This window comes from Sparus aurata, chromosome 13 (assembly GCF_900880675.1).
Source record: "Sparus aurata chromosome 13, fSpaAur1.1, whole genome shotgun sequence".
Taxonomy (NCBI): domain Eukaryota; kingdom Metazoa; phylum Chordata; class Actinopteri; order Spariformes; family Sparidae; genus Sparus; species Sparus aurata.
The window spans coordinates 29544887-29563289 of record NC_044199.1 but is presented as its reverse complement, the minus strand read 5'-3'; the positions used below and the strand labels follow the sequence as shown (position 1 = coordinate 29563289).

At 40.0% G+C, this 18403-nt stretch overlaps 1 protein-coding gene across 3 annotated transcripts in view; it reads right to left on the bottom strand.

Moving 5' to 3' along the window:
• jade2 (jade family PHD finger 2) overlaps positions 1-18403 on the bottom strand; it is a 210430-nt gene that overhangs the window by 13366 nt on the left and 178661 nt on the right. For 2 of the 3 annotated variants that reach the window (XM_030437345.1, XM_030437344.1), the window contains 2 exons: positions 17558-17689; positions 1503-1648 (listed from right to left, as the gene is read on the bottom strand). In XM_030437345.1, the coding sequence (XP_030293205.1) occupies positions 1503-1648; positions 17558-17689 (278 nt within the window). The remainder of the gene's footprint in view (positions 1-1502; positions 1649-17557; positions 17690-18403) is intronic. The other variant, XM_030437346.1, reaches the window with a different exon arrangement.

Here is an 18403-nt window from a genome sequence, read left to right as displayed (position 1 = left end):
TTATCAGACTCCAAAATGGAACGCTTTTATTGGCCCTTTAAAGATAATCTTTCAACTAAAATTAAGTCTTTTTCTTATTTAAGCATTGCAAGCAAGCAGTATATACAGGATGTGTCCTGTGCAGAGGCAAGTGTTGTAGGAATGTGGTTATTAAGCCAGTGTTGTTGTTTTAAATTATGCCAACAGGTAAGGTCTTAAGATTTGAAACAGAAATCTGGAGTTTGTTAAGTCACATTTACGACTATTAAATTAATTCAAAGGCATAATATTTATGAAATTGGATTTAGGACTTTTTTTTGCTCTCTGGTTTTGAAACCTCACATTCTTACTGGCAATATTTTGGAACCAAAAAACTCCCCACCCACCAACACCATCACCACCACCACCACCACCTACCCACATTTCCAACAGCTCACAGTGGAAGATGTGAACAGTGATGTCACAAGACATTTCGTTGTCAGCGAAAACATCTAAAGACAAACCGTTCTGTTGGATCCCTTCATGAAATCTTTCTGTTGACCTTCCTGTTGTATGTAGGAAGGCTAACAGGTTCTCATGTTAAGGTCTCATTCGGTTTGACTGAAAAATGTTCCTGAACACATCCTCTAACAATGGAGTTATATCACGCATTCTGGTTTGAGCCCCCTGCCAATCAATACACAAACAGAGCACATTCCTGAGGAGTACAGCGGGTCAGCCACAGTGCAGCTCTGCTCCGACCATCAGCTCTCTCATCGAACTGCTCGACCCCCAGAGGACAAGTGAACAAAAACCCTCACAACTCCACTCGTATGAAGATTCAGTCTACAGGTCCAGATCCAGAGTCTATGTCAGTCTAAATAAAAGGTGGATGTGGTTTCAAGTGTGGAGGCTTAACTCTTCTGTGGGTTTGTGACATCTGACCCATGTGGATGCTTTTTTTTTAGGTAAAAAAATATATAAAATCATGCCGTATGAGCTGGTTTTAACAGTGACTACCTTTGTATGAAACAGTTAACGTCTTATAAAGACGCTCAGCCTACACATTTTTCAGGTTTTGTGGACAACACTTTAGCCTGGATTTTAGCCCTTTTGCCCCTTTGTCAAGAATTCTGACGAGGAACTTCATGTAACTTTGTCCGTCTCGCCTGTGGGCAGGGAAGTTTCTTGTTTGGCTCCTGCAGCTAGTTTTGTCCACCAGTGAAGTGGACTGTGATCCAGTTCAAGAGGTGATGGATAGTTTGACGCTGCTGCTGATTTCAGCCTTTTGAATTTTGCAATTTGTGCCGCCGTTCACCGCCAAGAGCAGAAACTACAGCTCTGTCTAATATAATCCTCCTCCTCCTTTAACTCTCTGATCTGTGTGCTTTCTGCACATACTGACACTGAAATTAAGTTTAGCTCGCGGATCATTTCTTATTTTAGAAGTATCGAATGAGTACAAAATTCCCAGCGGACATCAATCTATTGTGGCATCTACTGGATATTTTAGCTATCATAACCTCCTGCTGCTGAAGCCTTACCTGATCAGAGAGCAGGCTGCCGCTCTTGTCTCGATGTTGGGCGCCCAGAGCCCACTGGCTCAGCATGTCATCAGCAGTGATCTGGACCGACTGTGCGAGCCAGCTGTCGAACAAAGAGTTGTCCAATGGGAAGGACTTTGACAAACCTGGAAGAAGAGGAAGGGGAGGAGGAGATCGATGGTAGCAAGACAGAGACAGACGGAGAGAAGGTGGAGAAAGAGTGAGAGTGAAAAAATGGTAAAGGATGAAGGGCAGAGGGAGACAAAGAAGAAGAAGAAAGGTGAGAAGTGCAATTATAAATAAAAACAATAATTAAAACAATACAGAAACAGTTCTATAAGTGTCAGGAGAGTTGAAGGGAACTGATCCTAGAATGTGCAAGACATTTGCCTTAAATCCTGCAATTCAATCACGATGCAACATATAAGAATCAACCACATGTTGAACTGAAAACAAATCTGGGAAACCGCTTACTGCTGTCAGCTGCCGTAGGTAGTTAGCTCAGTTAGCTGAGAAGCTAGCAGTGGGACTGAGAGTTCAGAGAGCTTGGGAGTGTCGGCAGATGCCAAAACATCAGAACTGTCAATCACATTCTGTTGTTTTCAACTGAAATGATTGCATATTGTATGTAAATAAAAGGGTTAGCTTAGTCAGTTCACTCAAAAGTGACACTTCAATTCAAAAAGGATGATTGGGCTTTGTTTTTGATTTTGAGAACAGATTTACCATTGTTGATGTTAAAGACAAACCGCTCAAACTTGGATGTACACAGTCAAAGCACAGATCTAACACAAAAAACAGGCAAAGTTAATTGATAGACAAAAAAGGTTAAGTCTTCTTGCAAAATGAGGGATGCACATGATGACATGTCAGATAAGGTCTGTCAAGAACAGACATGTTTTAAATCCCAGCATCTTCCACACTCGTGCCATAAAGCAATGCAATCTAAACATGATCTGGTGCAAATAAGCATTTATAGGCAAGTGGAGCCTCCCTCGGTGATATTTGTGTTAATTACACCAACATGTCAAAATGAATATAATCAAAAACATAATGCAACATCTCCAAATTGATGTTAATCTCTCACCCAGCACCTGTAAATGTTATAAATACAGGAAATAAAGAGAACGAGAGAAAAAAAGCGACACAGTGACATTTAAAGAATAAACACCCAGTCTAAACACATTTCTGTTGCCTCATAAATAATGAACATATAAACCCATTTTACAGCAGAAATCCTGTTTCCTGTCCCAGTCCCAACACTGTGATGTGTGTGTGTGTGTCTCTGTGTGTGTGTGTGTGTGTGTGTGTGTGTGTGTGTGTATAATTAGGAGATTTTCATGGCTCCTTTTCTATCATTGTGGGCTGTGAAAGTGCTGCCAAAGCACTGCATGTCTGTCTGTGGCATTTTAGTCTTTTGTTACTCTCTTACACACACACACACACACACACACACACACACACACACACGCATACGCACACACGCACGCACACAAACACACACACACAATGCAGTGAGGCTTAAGGAGAACAGAGAATTAGGGTGGAGGGGTATATCTACCAGCTCATGCACTTTTCTCTGCCGTTCCCACAAAAGAGGATGCTTTACATCTTTACATCCCCTAACACTTTGTCAGATGTATTTAGTGTAACAAAGTCACAAAACTTATAATTCACTTCATAAATGAGAACTAAAACTCAAGTTCTATTAGATGAAATACATGTTTGATACGTAGTTAAATTACTACCACAATGTTTTGCAAATTGCTTATTGCTGATGAAGGAGAGTAAAAGATATTTTTACATATTTGGAGCCAAATCCCAAATGCAACATACCAACTGTAGCTGTAAGCCAGCTAGAAAAAGACACAGACCATGAACTGAACTCAAACAACAGAGATTTCTCTCCAGTCTTCTTCACTCGAAACTTGTCCAATCGCATCTTTCCATTGACTTTGTAAACTGTCTACAAAACCTACTTTGACTTCTGTTGGATGTCTGTATCGTTACGTTCTTTACAGATAACAAAACTATCCAAAATTATCTTGTGTTGGAACCCCAGACAGATGAAAAGAAGGTCAATCTTGTACACTTACTTGCCACGGAAGTATAATAAAGACAACGTTTCAGTCTAACATGGAACTTCATTCGGTTAAGCTGTTTGAAAAACCACGCTCATATTTGCACAGCAACAGGCTGGCAAGCTCTACGAAGGCAGTTGTGGGGGATCATCCAAACAGCCCCGTGTAGTAAATATCCCAAGACAACGTGATAATCAGAACAGTACATTTGAGAAAAAACATGAGGAAAACAGAAAAAAAAACAAAACACGGTTCTCCAAGAGGGAGACAGCAGCAACTGTAAATGTCCAAAATTGGGCTCGCCAATCAAGTTGTCTTAATGAAACTTCCATCGAGGTCAGTGTGCAAGTGTTACCTTCTTTCAAACAGATAGATGCACATAAGTCTTGAACCCTGATTTATTAACAATCTGTGCTATTAGTTTCTCATAAAGTGGATGTTTACAGAGAGTCGGATGATAACGACCTCAGCCACACATGATGACAATTTTGGACTTAGGCTGTAACCAGCACACTCTCTTATTTTTTAAGAATAAATGTAACATAGAAATAACCACAGAGTCCTGCCCAAAAGTCTAAAAAATTTCTATCAGCACATGAGAATTTGCATGAGAATCAATAAAGGCCATTTCCTCTGGTGAAAAATATGTTTTTGTGCTAAAGCACAATCCTTAATCATGTGCAGCAAAATCAAAATGATCTTAGACTCTGGAGGGTGTATCATCTAGCGAATGGAAAAATAATGACATTTAGTGTTCTTAATTAGCCAGAAACAACCATTAACCTCTGCACAAGAGCACTGGGAGTCTGTATTATCCACTCTGGAGAGCAACTGCCTCTTAACAACCCATAGCACCATGTAAATATCAGCATAAATTTATGCTTACAAAACAAACACATCATGAAAAATACGGATAAGTGCATAGAGATTTTACTCCCTCTCTCTCTTAGTTTCTCATTTTTTTCCAGCTTCACTGTAAATCTTCAGTGCCTATAATGATCTGCCAAGCAGGACAGCAGGAGGTGCTGTTAGGGTGGCTTTAACACCAGCTATCCTCCACACACACACACACACACACACACACACACACACACACACACACACACACCGAGCCGGTCGTTTCCATGACGCAGCATGTCTCTGCAGGAGTCGAGAGAGCTCTGAGGGAGGGAATAGGTGACAGAGGGAAGAAAAAAGAGGCAGTGAACAAGTGTGAGGAAGACAGGAGGGGATGATAAAGGAGAGAGTAGTTCAGAGAGACGAAGGCAGGGAGGGAAACCTGAAACATGCCACTGTAGTCTGCAGCTTTGTTCAAATCATATCACATATTGTACATCCTGACATTATTATTTTAAATTATTGTTACTATACTGCAGCTGGAAGTATATAGAAACCAGACCAGAGTCTGCAGCCCTGCTAGCAGCTCTGTGAGACTGTACTGAGTCACAGCAGTGATCTCAGCTAAATGCTAACATCAGTATGCTAACATCCTCACACTGATAAGGTTTACATAATGTTAACCATATTCATTATCTTAGTTTAGCTTGTTAGCATGCTAATAACTGCCAATTAGCACTAAATACTGTACAAAGAGCAGATGAGGCTGATGATCCACTGATCAATAAATCAAGAAGGTTGCATCAATTCATCCTGAAAGGGACATAACTGTGTGTACCAATTATCATGATAACCCATGCAATAGTTTTCAAGACATTTTACTTAAAATCAAAAAAGTAATCCTGATGGTGGCACTGCAGGAAAAGAAGCCGGATCATCAAAGTCAGCAGGGTACTTCCTCTGGTTATCACCTCTGCCGGGGCATCTTGTAGTTAAGATTAGTGACGTTAACAGCTAAGAAAATATTTGATCGGTTATGTATGATGCTCTTTAGGCTAATTTTAATACAGATAAACTTTTCTCTCACGCCTCTGCTAGAGCAATCTGAGGTAAAAGGTACATCATTAAAAGTCATCGCCCTGCTGCCATGTCAGAGGAAGACTCGCAGCCAAAGATCTTATCGCTGCAGGCTGACAACATCACAGAGAAACTGACTTTACATTCATTGCAGCATAACGGGTGTTTTTTTGACTAATTCATTGAGTGTTTAGCTGACATCGACTTTTCTCCCCAGATCTAACATGGTAAAAACTGCAGAACATTGTCACTTCCACTCAGAATCAGTTTAGAGTACGGCACATAGGGTTTTACAGCTCTTCTGTTTCAAATAACTGGGAAAAATCTAAATCAAATATTTTCTTTTCTTTATCTTCTATCCAGTGTAACTGTTTCAATGAATTAGATGTAACGCTGCAATCTTTCGGTGCATTTACTCTCATCAGTAGCTGTGGGATTTACTTTCAAGACATTATGAGGTGTGATTATTTCTATTCTTATTCATGCTTGTTTATGTTCATATGTGCGATGGTAATGTTAAAGTCCGAAAAAAGGAACCTAAAGGCTTAGTTAGATTTAAATGTCAGTTATGTTTGGTCTGCAGTGTTCTGGGATGAGAAGAGATTACTTTCGACTTCAGAGGGGAGAAAATGAGAGCAGTGTAAATGTTTTTCTTTGTGGAACTACTTTATGTATTTTAAATGTAAATATAATGCACAAGAAATACAACACTAGTCTTTAAAATCTTAAATATGCAAGAGGAACCATAAAATATTAATTCCAGTGGAAGCCTACTGATTATGGAACAGTATCTTTTAAACCAGATAATGGCACTGACTCCTCCTCCTTCTTCAGCAGCAGCTAACATGTTCAACTAATGGGAAAATGTAGGCTGATGCAACGTATCAATAGTTGCTAGTGCTGTTTAAAGCACCTCTTCATGGCTGTGTTATGTGACAACAACAGCGTAGGGAACAGTCGACCTCGGTACCGGTATACACTAGTCTCACAGTAATAAAAAAACCCAGGATGGCAAGCAATAATTCGCTAACTAGCGCTACTAAGTCAGTGCGGGGTAAGGAATGCACTAGCAGCATCACAGCACCGAGACCAGGCCTGTAAACGGGTGAAAGCGTGTATGTGTGTGTTAGTAAGTCTAAAGCCCTCACTGCAGTCTGATGATTGTTCTCCAGTGCCAAACGTCTGCCTGGAAACTCCAGCAGAAAGACGGATATAGAAACAGAGAGACTGTAACAGAGTCAAGGTGCACGAGGAGCAAGAGAGCAATCAAAAGACCCATCAGAGCGATGAAGGAGAGGCACAAGTGCAGCAGGCGGAAAAAGAACAAACTGAATGCCTCAATAAAGACGTGAATTCACAGAATAGGCGACGATAATGGCAACCAGAATAAAATGCTCAGCATGAATCAACAGGAATGAACCTGTCAGAGTTGTTCTCTACAACAAAAGAGACACTTTACTTTTCTGTCTCTTAAGATACTGGTGTCAGAATGATTACATACTATTCCTATCTGTTATTTGGCTTCATTATTTTTTTGACCACCTGAGTGTAATGTCAAATTTTTCTGATTTTCTTTACTCTATTACGTTGTGATGCTTAAGGGGAAATACAGCCTTTCACACATTACATTGGTGGCAAAAACAGGATTTTTTTAGCCTGTTTATTTTTATTTTTTCAGGAGCCACCACGCAGGACACAAAGATATAAATTCCCTCAGTAACAAAAGCCTGAAAACACCAGAGTGCACCGTAGCCATGACTCGTAATGCTTTGAGTGAAAGGCAGTTTTCTCAATTGTTAACAGTGGCAACAGCTCAAAGCTCTTTTTCATTTTACTGTCACCATCTGGCACAAAAGTTGAAGAAAGGGAATCACAAAAACAGCACAACACCGAAGTATGTGCAATCACAGATTCACAGTAGATTACTTTGCAATGGGAATGGGGACTTTTGAAGTGGTTTTTATATATATTTTCTGATTAAATTGAATCTCCGGTACCTTCACAAAGCGGCACCTGATTTTGACCTCTCTCACTGTATTGAATTCAAAGGGCATTTGCTTTGTATAGAGGTGTCCTCAGTAGACACAGACACAGATTTATTTTGCAGGTGATCTGGTCACCTCCCTCACAGGTATTACTTCAACCGCGAATGTATTTGCTGAAATATAAACTTGCTTAAATGTCGTTGAGTACTGTTTGTCATTCTAGAAGTGGATAAAATAAAGGGCTAAATCAAGGGCTACTCAGAAAATGTCATTCTGTTTGATGATCCACTGAAATTAGTTACTGTACTGAACTTTGAGCAGGCGGCACTTTCAGAACACATTCAATTTATACAATGGCTTGTTTACAACAGGTAATGTAGGTTTTAGGAGTTGTTCTCTGGGTTCCTAGGGTCCTATCTTACCCAGTTCACATATAGACCTCTGTTCCCAGAGCTGGGGTTACAGTTTTGACCCGCATACAATGGAAGGGTTAATATATGTGAACAGAATACTAAAGGGATCATAGGACCTAGGGAAAATAGACCCTTGGGAACATAGACCCTGGGAACACAGGACCTTGGGAACATAGGACCTTGGGAACACAGGACCTTGGGAACATGGGCCCTTGGAAACTTAGACCCTGGGAACATAGAACCATGGGCACTTGGACCCTGGGAACATAGGTCCATGGCAAAATTTGCCCCTTGGAACATATGACTTTGGGAAAATAGGACCCTGGGAACTTAGGACTCTCAGAAGACAGAACTTTGCAAAATATGACCTATTAACATGGGACCATGGGAAAATAATACCAAGGGAACTTACCACCCTAGGGACATAGAACCTTGGGAACATGGCACCTCTGGAAATGATAACTCTAGGAACATAGGATGTTTGGAAGGCTTCGGAAAAATTGAATCCTGCAAACTTGGGACCCTGGGAACATAAATATGCTCCTGTTTCATAGCTGGAGAGGCAGAGACTCACCTCATCATCTGAAAAAGCTCTTCATAGCTCGCCAGTTAAATCTTTTGCGGATGTTTTCCAGTTAATGTTAATTCATCTCACAACACTAAAACATGCAGATTAGTTTTGAAATTTTTTTTTAACTGAATTCTTCTTTATGGATCTCACTTTTAAGGATGAAACTCTTCAGTGCCTGTGAGGGTGAAACTTGGGAAGATTTCAAAACAATCTCCCTTTTCTAAATCACCACTGGCATATGGGCGCTGCTAATAAACAGTGGGGATTGGGGACAGTACATCTGAGAAAGAGTTCTGGTACATATCTGTCTTCTTGATCCCAGAACACTAAGAGGAATACAAAGCCCTGGGAGTCAGGACCAGACCCGACAGAGAACAGATGGCCTGACACACAAACACACACACTGAGACGGTGAGATATGAACACATACGGCATGCAAAAACAAACACACAGATGACACACTGAGAAAGGAACGATTATATATATATATCCACTGGCAAAGGAAAGCACACACACACACACACATAAATGCAGACAAGTGATATGGCTGCACACAACGTACAAGAAGTACAACACATACACAGAAGGGCTTGTTTGTCATGGAAATACAATGTGAGGGATGATTTCCCTGCATCTATTCAACATCAAGTTGCAGTCCTGATCCCTCTTCAGTCAGTTAGAGACACCAACACGGAGAAAGAGAGGAGGAAAGACAGAGAGATAAACAGAGAGTGTTACAACACAGAGCTACAGAGAAAGAAAGAAAAAAGAGACAGAGGAAAACCAAAAGAGATAAATAGAAACGGACAGGAAGATAATATCAGAACAGGAAGCAAGTGAGGCAGAGCCAAACTCCTCTCCTGTCCTGTATTATCATCTCTCTCTTATTGATTAAATTCTTCTCAACAGGAAAATACTGTTGGCTTGGCGAGTCACTGCTCTGGTTAAATAAGGAAATGAGAGAAAGTCCTGCGCCATCACTGATAGTCACTGTGTGAGTGGGTGAAAAGCTCAAAACAGCTCTGCCAGATTGCATCTTGATGCTGCAAGACACCAAGCACATATGATGATGGACATTCTATATATACTGCATATTGTAAATGAATGCTGGAGTTTAACCTGGTCAGGTGTTAAATGACTGTCACTGATAAATATTACAAATGTGCAAATTAGGAAATGATTTAGTATTTCATTGTTTATATTAAACCCATTATAACATTTTTCAAGGCAGATTTGAATGTTGGGGGCTTTTTATTTTTTTTGGGTTCTGACTGTTATTCCTGTTTGCAGAAGGAACATTTCATGTTTTGCTACGATCACACTGACCAGAACCATTTAGAGAAGCATCATCATCCACGACAGTTCGTAGACAAGAGACACCACAGTGAAGAGTTATTTGGTGATCTTGGTCGCAAGATGTCCAAGGTAAACATCGGCTAAATAAGATGTAATAGTGACACATTTTAAGATGTGTAGCTTACATATGACCATTGTTTCAACACATATGTTTCAGTGTGGAAAAGGTCATAACTACATGCTAAAATGCTATCAAAACCCTACTTACATGTAATATGCACGTCTCCCTTCCTGTTTCACTTTTCAATTAAACTTAAGACCAGTTTTAACAAAAACCAAATGGAAAGTTTAACGGTTTTGGAAGGGAAAATGAAAGTGCACTAGACACATCCAATACTACAAAACAGATTTTAACCAAAAGTTACAAACTTCACAAAATTTACTGGACAAGTGAATGGAATAGTGGAAAAATGGGTTTACAATGTTCTGCTCCTGTTGCATGCTCTACCAGACTGTAGCTGCACCTCCAGATTACAGCAATAAGAATCACGATTTTTAACATTTTGTTTGCTGAACTGAAAAGCTGTGTCTTGAGGGCACAGTGCAGCATGAACACACAAGAGTTATCTGAAGTTCACCTTCAATAAAAGCAATCATCTGGGCAAAAGGATTTACTAACCTAATACCCAGCTCTACAATATCAGTGTGAAGTATTTTGTAAATGATTCGTATGGCTATGATCCTTCAGAGATGCAATGGAAAATAAGCTGGCCAACCAATACAGGCTAAATCACATCAAAACATCCACCCGACACTGATCAGGAAACCAAAAAAAACTAAATGGATTAAAAAGATCTGCTCCTGTACACACAAAACGGAGAGCTCAGAAGCAGACTGAGAATTACATTTACCCAGGAATGTTGGATGGTAAATTACTTTCATTTAATTATTCTTACATGCTTTCACTTTGATTACTGTTGACATTTATGAAAACTACGAAAAAACGGCAGGCTCTTCCACATTTTCTCAACTTTTCTGTTTAGTTTGACTGTGATCTTCATAAAGGCACGAGAGTTAAACTGCTAGTTACGTGACATAATATATATCAGAGGACTAATTACACAAATGTTATTCTGTAATAGTTTTAAAAATAGGGGAAAACAAAGCTTACCTAGTATCAGACTTAGCTGAGGTCCTGGAGCTATAAGACATCAAACTAAGAGAGAAAAAACCATCTGCACCCTCAATCTGTTAAAAAATCTGTTTAACGGTGTGCAAGCTTTCCATCTGAGACCTTCTTCAAGGCTTTTTCTTTCATAATATTGTAAAAGGTAAAAGAAATGTTTGGCTAACACTGCACTGGAGTCTGAAAAGTCTGTATGGAATCGTGAAACCAAAAAGTAAAATCAAACAAGTTGTGAGGATTTGAAAGATTCCCTCCCTGCATTGGCCAAGCTGAATGGTGTCAACAAGGACAAAAAATAAAGCCAACGTTGGTTAAAAAGTGGAAGTGCCTTTTGATCAAAGTTACTGTAGGTAGCAGGACACATCTGAAGTTTTCTGAAGCTGCTGACCAAAATCTGAAAATACACAGGTCTAACTTCTGTATCCAACACTACTTCAAATTCATGCAGAATACCCAAACTGACAAACTCCACCACTTCCTGACCCGTTTCTCAAAACCCTGCATCTGACGCACAAAGTCAAAACTTCAAACTCCTACAAGTGGAAACTGAATCCTGTGCGGATGCATGGACGGATTTTATGTTACAGAAGTGTTAACAATAGAGCGAGGTTAAGCTTAGCTGTATATAATTCCTACCAAAATGCTTTAATCCCACTAAGGCAGAAGCCCATTTTCGTTATCAACAGAGCAGCTCCAGGTTTCATCCTTTGATGACAGCATGACGTCTTTGTTGGGAGGGTTTTTGTAGCTTTGAGCAACGTTCTGTCATGTTCATTTTCCTGAGATCACAGGAAGAAACAGAGCTCCTCGCATGTCATCTTAGTGCCGCTGCCGGTGTGCCAGTATGTCCCGTTTGTGCCTTTCATGCGTCTCGTGTTGTTTGTCTTCTGTTTACACTCTCATTAACTGTAGGACCCTGATGACCTGACCTCTGACCTGTCTTTGGATGAAGGGGTAAGTGAGAAGAGAAATTACCCTGCAGGCTCTACAAACTTATACAACACTGTAATCATCCACCATGTAGGTGAACTGCTTTTTCTCACGCGCATAAAAGGAGATTAAACGATATTACAGAGCACAGCGTGTCATCAGAATTCATTTTCATTTAGGCCTCTCAGATATTAATCATGTACAGTAATTGTCTGCGCAGCCCACATCTTTTTACAGAATGTCAGTGCAGGAATATTCATAACTTATTAGATCTGGGTTCATATAAACAAGGATTATGTAAGGCTACAAATCCACCCACTTACTGTCCTACATATACAAAGCTATTCACAGCGGAGGAGCTTGTTTTTAGAGGAAGCCTGAAGATACGGAGGACTTTGTTTGTCATTATATTCGCCCACACAAACATGCAGTGTATCACAATTTGAGCGTGTCTTTCTCATTATCGTTTGCATGTTAATTGTTTATTTTCATAACAAAACTTCAATCACATCTTAGGAGTTTTATCTGCAACACTAAAATCCTTTAGGGCCTCCTGTTTAGCATTTATAAGTATAATAATTTAATAAATGGTTTATAACACCCTCTCAAGTGTTTGTTATTTGTATGATAAAATAGGAGTTATTCCCAACAACAACCTCTATGTGGTTAAAACAACCGGATAAACAGATAATTAAATTGGTGTAGTATAAAATTATATAAAAGATCCTTATAGAAGTTGTAATTGTTGATATATAAATATATCTAAATATTCTACATTAAATAACCCTTTAAAATATCCTTATAGCTGCTGTAAATGTTTAAAATGTTGCTTAGAAATGCCAGATTGAGTGACTTTAAGTGTCGACTTATTTTTTAGGTGCTCTTTAACAGGGGAAAATTGGCTGAAGCTTGTTATTTATTATTTTCAATGTAATGGATTCAGTCTGTGTTATGTCGAACATGCGATTACCTACAACCTGACCTTACCTCGCTGTCTCTTACTTCAGAGACTATGGATGTAATGTTATACCGCATTTTGGGACGTCGGAATAAAAATATCTTGCGATACCCTCGTGGGACTGTGACGATGTCTACCAACATATTTTGTGGTTATTTAGCTTTTAAAGTTTATTGATCGGACAAGGGAGACCAGTATGAATGCATTCTACCATCTCTCCTCATCAGGAACCTGCACACATAAGGCCCAAGGGGTGCTTGAGCCCCTGCCCTTTTTGCCTCGTATTAAAAAGTGCCCTTTTTTGTGTATTTTTTTTTAATGAATAAATACATTCCTGTTGTGCATAGGGATGTGAGGGGGAGAGAGAGAGAGAGAGAGAGAGAGAGAGAGAGAGAGAGAGAGAGAGAGAGAAACCGCTGCCTCATCAGAACTCCACCACGCACATAGATGAGACGTGACAGTGGAGCGACTTGAACCTTTGTGAGTTTCACAACATTAACATAACTTCCTTGTGGGGGCTAACAAGTCGCCTTCCACTTATTCAACATGCTTTGAGTCATATTTCAGAAAAGCGCCCATTTGTGCTTGTTAAGCTAACTGCTTGTTAATGAGAGATAAGAGTAATCAAATCTGACAGCTGTCTGTGTCGGCTGTTTATCTTGCCTCCAATCTTAAACTTCTTCCAGATATCAAGTTTACTGCGACTTTGCTGTTGTACAGTCACAGTGGTCATTTCTTGGTTTTGTCACATTTTCAGATGTGTAGCATTTATTTCTAGTTTGCACTTGCCCTCCGATAAATAGCCAAATAATAAACCAGCGTTGTATTGCTTTTTAAGAATTGCAGCTGAATTGCATGTCTTCAAAACCTCAGTATTACCCTTATAATGTGAGTAAAATGTCCCTGCTGCTCATCATCGGATGTTCTGTTTGAACAGCAGAGGGCGCAATCGTACTGCTCAAGAAGACGATTTCCCGTTAATATGGGTCCAGCGATTTCTTGTACGATCTTCCCTACTCTGTCTCTGATTGGTCTGTTTTGTTGGTTGTGTTCTCTGTGCTTGACTCAAACTGTTAACTGGTAGTGTTTGGCCTGTAGTTTTGCGGGGAAACACTCCAACCTCTTTGGCCGCTTTCCCATTCTTTTCTTTCGTGGACTTTTTATCATTATGATATCATACTGTGAGTTTTAGGTATCATTTCATCCCTATCGAAGGCTCAAGTCAAAAAAATCTCGGAGCTGTCAGCTGTCACATCAAATCTGTTACCTCATCCATTGAACATCAATTTAAAGAACAAAGAAAGAATCTAAGATGTAATGTCCAAACAAGACCTCGAAAATCTCACCCACACTTTTTTTTCCAGTATCTTGGATTATTGTAACGTTCTGTTCACAAGGCTTTCAAAAAAGGTCTTGAGCAACTCCATCTTGTTCGTTACCTGCAGCCAGTGTCCTGACGATAACTAAGACATTTATTTGATATTTTTAAATTGATCGCTTTATTCTTTTATCTTGCACTACTTTCAATTTAAATCATGTCTCTTGTAGTACTTGTCTGCACTTTTGCACTTTAAAATTGTAAATATTTTCATCTTTGTTGTACCTTATCCTCTAAAGTGCTTTGAACTGCTTTGATTTGAGCGGGTTCTTACCTTTTTGAATGCCTTGTAATGGTTATGTAATTTTGGAGGGAAACATTTCCAAAATAAAAGCCTGTAGGAGAAGAAACACTGTGTTTGATCCTGACAGCGTGCTCTGGTTCTGCCACGGCCGACAGCACCAGCTCTCGTCAAACTGTCACAGCTCTACTGCCCCATGAAGCAGCTGCATCTGAAAAAATAAACTGAGGACGTTTTTCAGGATGTCAGGAAATACGACATAACTGGAGCTGCAGACACATTTGAGACTGGCAACTTTCAAAAACAAACCTGTCTACCTCACTGAATGCAGATGGAGAGGCAAAAGGACAAATATTCAATTTCAGAACCCGAACCCGAAACTCGTGTTTTTGGTATCTGCAACCGATTTAACACGGCAGTCAACACGTTTCTGGTCTCGTTAACATAAACCTGCAAAAATCAGCTACTCACAGACTTCTCAAGGCCAAACATGTCACTCCTGCTCAGTTAAAAATACACAATAATCTGCTTAGTGATGGACAAACTGCTTCAGCGAACAATGTCTTTCTGACTCTTTTGAGGATGTCTGTGCTTTGAAATGTTAATTTGCACCCCAATAGTCAGGCAGGTGGCTTGTCTCTTGTCGACAACAGATTTAATCACCACAGATGCCAGCGTGTGTCCATCAACAGTCGATCTCGTGTCCTCCAGCCTTTATCCCCCACGTTCGATACGAGTGTCAGGCTAAATGCCTGTAAATTGTCAAAGCTACAGACAAATATCTACATAAATATAATCTGTGTGCTCACTCTCCATCTTATATCTGTCTCCTGAGCATCACATGTAGCTGTAATGATGGGTAGTGAAGAATGATCACCTTCTAGCGGGACAGACAACTATTATCATCCATCCTCATCTGACTAATGATGAGGATTGGCAGCGACAGGCCTCTCTCCCTTATTCTAACAGTGTCCCTCTCCCTGTCGCTCATCAGTGACAAAGATTAACACCGACATAGCTTTTACCATCATGTCTATGCATATTCTCTCCACCTCTTATACCCAACTTTCACGCCTTTTAAAACATCAGAAAAGATTAATTATAGGTCAAGTGTGTTTACTGGTAGAGTACAGCAGCATATTTGACAAAAAAGTTTTCAAAAGCATTTTGTGGCTCAAGTGGAAGATGCGTCTGATCTGATAAATAACCTCTAGTGGCTTTGTGGGAAATGTAATTGCCAGGTTTTTTTCAGGATTGCTTTACAATGAACAAAGAACACGACAATAAAATACACAGTAACATTTAAACATACAAGCTCGCTTGAGGAAAAGGAATAAAACATATAACAATGGATGATTAAAACCATAAAAACACCATGGATCAAATGTAAAAACAATCAGTAAACAGAGCTATGCAGGACTATCAATCCATAGGGAGCAAAAAATGCTTAATCCAAACTGAACTGGGACCTGTGTAGAGGAGAATTGAACAATGGCTCATCAGTTGACGAGCAAGATTACCCATCAGTCATTTTACATTGTTGGAGGGCCAAAAACCCGAACAATGCTCAAAGAGGAGCTTACATTCGTCTGTACTGTTGTTCTAGGAGGAGTGGAAATCTCCTTACGTTTGGCATTCTTGACTTGACAGTTGATGTGAAACAATCAATGAAAACAATCCTTTTAATTGTAAATGTAATTTTCTGTTGATCATTCATTTCATGTTTGTTCATCCATGTGTCATCTTTGGTTGCTGTGATTGTGGGTTAAGTTAACGTCAGAGTACTGTTGTCAGGTGGTTTAGAGTAAACCTCTTGCTTCCACCATGCTTGTCTCTGTTACCCGGTCTGTGCAGCCTCACGGCGGCTAAATATCTCACTGGGAGTGATGATATTGTTGACTTGCTCAGATTGTGTGTATTGAAATGTATTTCATCATTTTTTCCTTGATTTCTGTGATTGTTTTGAGTAGGCTATACAGTTACATGCTTTCGTTATTTGTCTGTTTTAAGGGTGTTCATTGTTGGCATTTCTGACTTTCAGGTGTTTTATTTTGACAGTTGACTGAGTGCACTGCGCTGTTCACTGTCTGATTTCCTGTCTGGCTCGATCTGCTCTGTGTAGATTGATGCAGCTGCTGTTAGCTTAGATTAAAAGTAGATTTGGTGCATATTCTCATAGTGTAGAGCTGCTTCTGGGACGCTGCTGAACCGTGGCATGGCACTGCCAGTGGAAACACCAGCATTGTCTCGTTACAAGACAGGCCTAGTGGAATCTGACGCTTAGTCGGTCAGCCAGAGGACTGAATCTCAGTTTCCATACTTCCCAGTATGATTGTAACTCATGTTGTGCTTCCCAAGAGGAAGTTCTGCAGGCTGAAACAAGGTGATTTATTTCTTATAAGAAAGCTGAGAGGAGGTCTGAGTGATTTTAGAATAGCCAATTTTTCTCTCTCTTTGAGTGACATTATGCTGCCAGCAGATTGATGCATCGGATCAGACCTTGGAGGCTGAGCCGCAGTCAACTCCTATTAAAGACTTTACCGTTGCACCTGACACCTGATCTACACAAAGCAACACACAGCAAATGTATGACAGCACTGATGATGGAGGCATGAAGCCTGTAGTAAAAAAGAAAAGGTACCACACCAGCATGGAACAGATGCTGACCACAGCAGAATTAAACAGCTTTATGCATCAGTAATTTATTTATGACAAAGTTTGTACTGGAAAGTCTTTATCAGGTCAAATGAAGCAATATTATCTTGAAATTTCAAACTTTTACAATGTCTTGCTTGTTTTATTATTGCATCCTGCCCAAAACTCAGCTTCAAATAAATAATTGATGCATGAGGGCTCTGAATGTGCTGCAGGCTTTTTGTCAGCAGGATCTTTCAAATGGACACACAAACACACATGTATGTGGCATACGTTCAGCCAAAGAGGTGCATTTGATCAGTTTGCAAGCACTGCAGGGCGTACACACGCCCACACACCCACACAAACACACGCACATGCACGCACACACGCACACGCACACACACACACACATACACACACACACACACACACACACACACACACACACACACACACACAATGTACCTAGCTCTTTTAGCAGGGAGCCGTTCTCTGCCTTCAATCTCTCCTTTTTCTTCTCAGGACTACTCTTCCTCCTCTCCTTCCCTTTCTCCTTCACTCCATTCTGCTTCCTCTTTTCTCCCTTCTGGGTTTTCTCTGCAGGGAGACATAGAAGGGATTTAGTTGATTTATTCAATTTAAGCTTGATTTAGGCAGAAAATGTCACTGAGCTTGGGGAACTTCTTCCTTTCAGCTGGAATATGAGTGAGAAAGTAGCATTAAAAGGACAGTAAAGTTTATGAAATATAGTGGGAAAAAAAGATCATACTGGCTTGTTACTGAGTTTATTCTTGTTGCGACAACTCAGCCAATGAAACACATCGAAAACTAACTTCAGATTTCTAAGACAGTAAAAATTTGTTCAACTTTTGGATGTTTTTTACACATAGCCAGAGGGAGAAATAAAAAAGGGAAAATAGAAAAACAGCAGAGAAATGACTCAGGTTAACTTGAATCGAAGGCTTCAAGAAGTTTGGCCTCCACATATCAAAGATCACAGACTGTGTTGAATTGCGATAGCGCCACGGCACTTACTCTTCATGTTTTCAAAGTGCACAACGAGCTTGTGACGATGACTCAAAAGTCTGATTGAGAAAATGTTTTTACAGGTCATCATCAAGCTGAAAAGGGAAGGTGCCATCGGCTAAATGTGACAGAACCACAGTTTATCTTCAGTGGCACATTTAGACATAATGCTTTACCCAGATAAAACCAAAATGTTAATTTGGTGAAGACTGTTTAGTACTCTAGCTCAAGTTTGAGGTTAAAGCTGTCAGAATCAAGACCAATGTGGCCTTCAACAAAACCTGA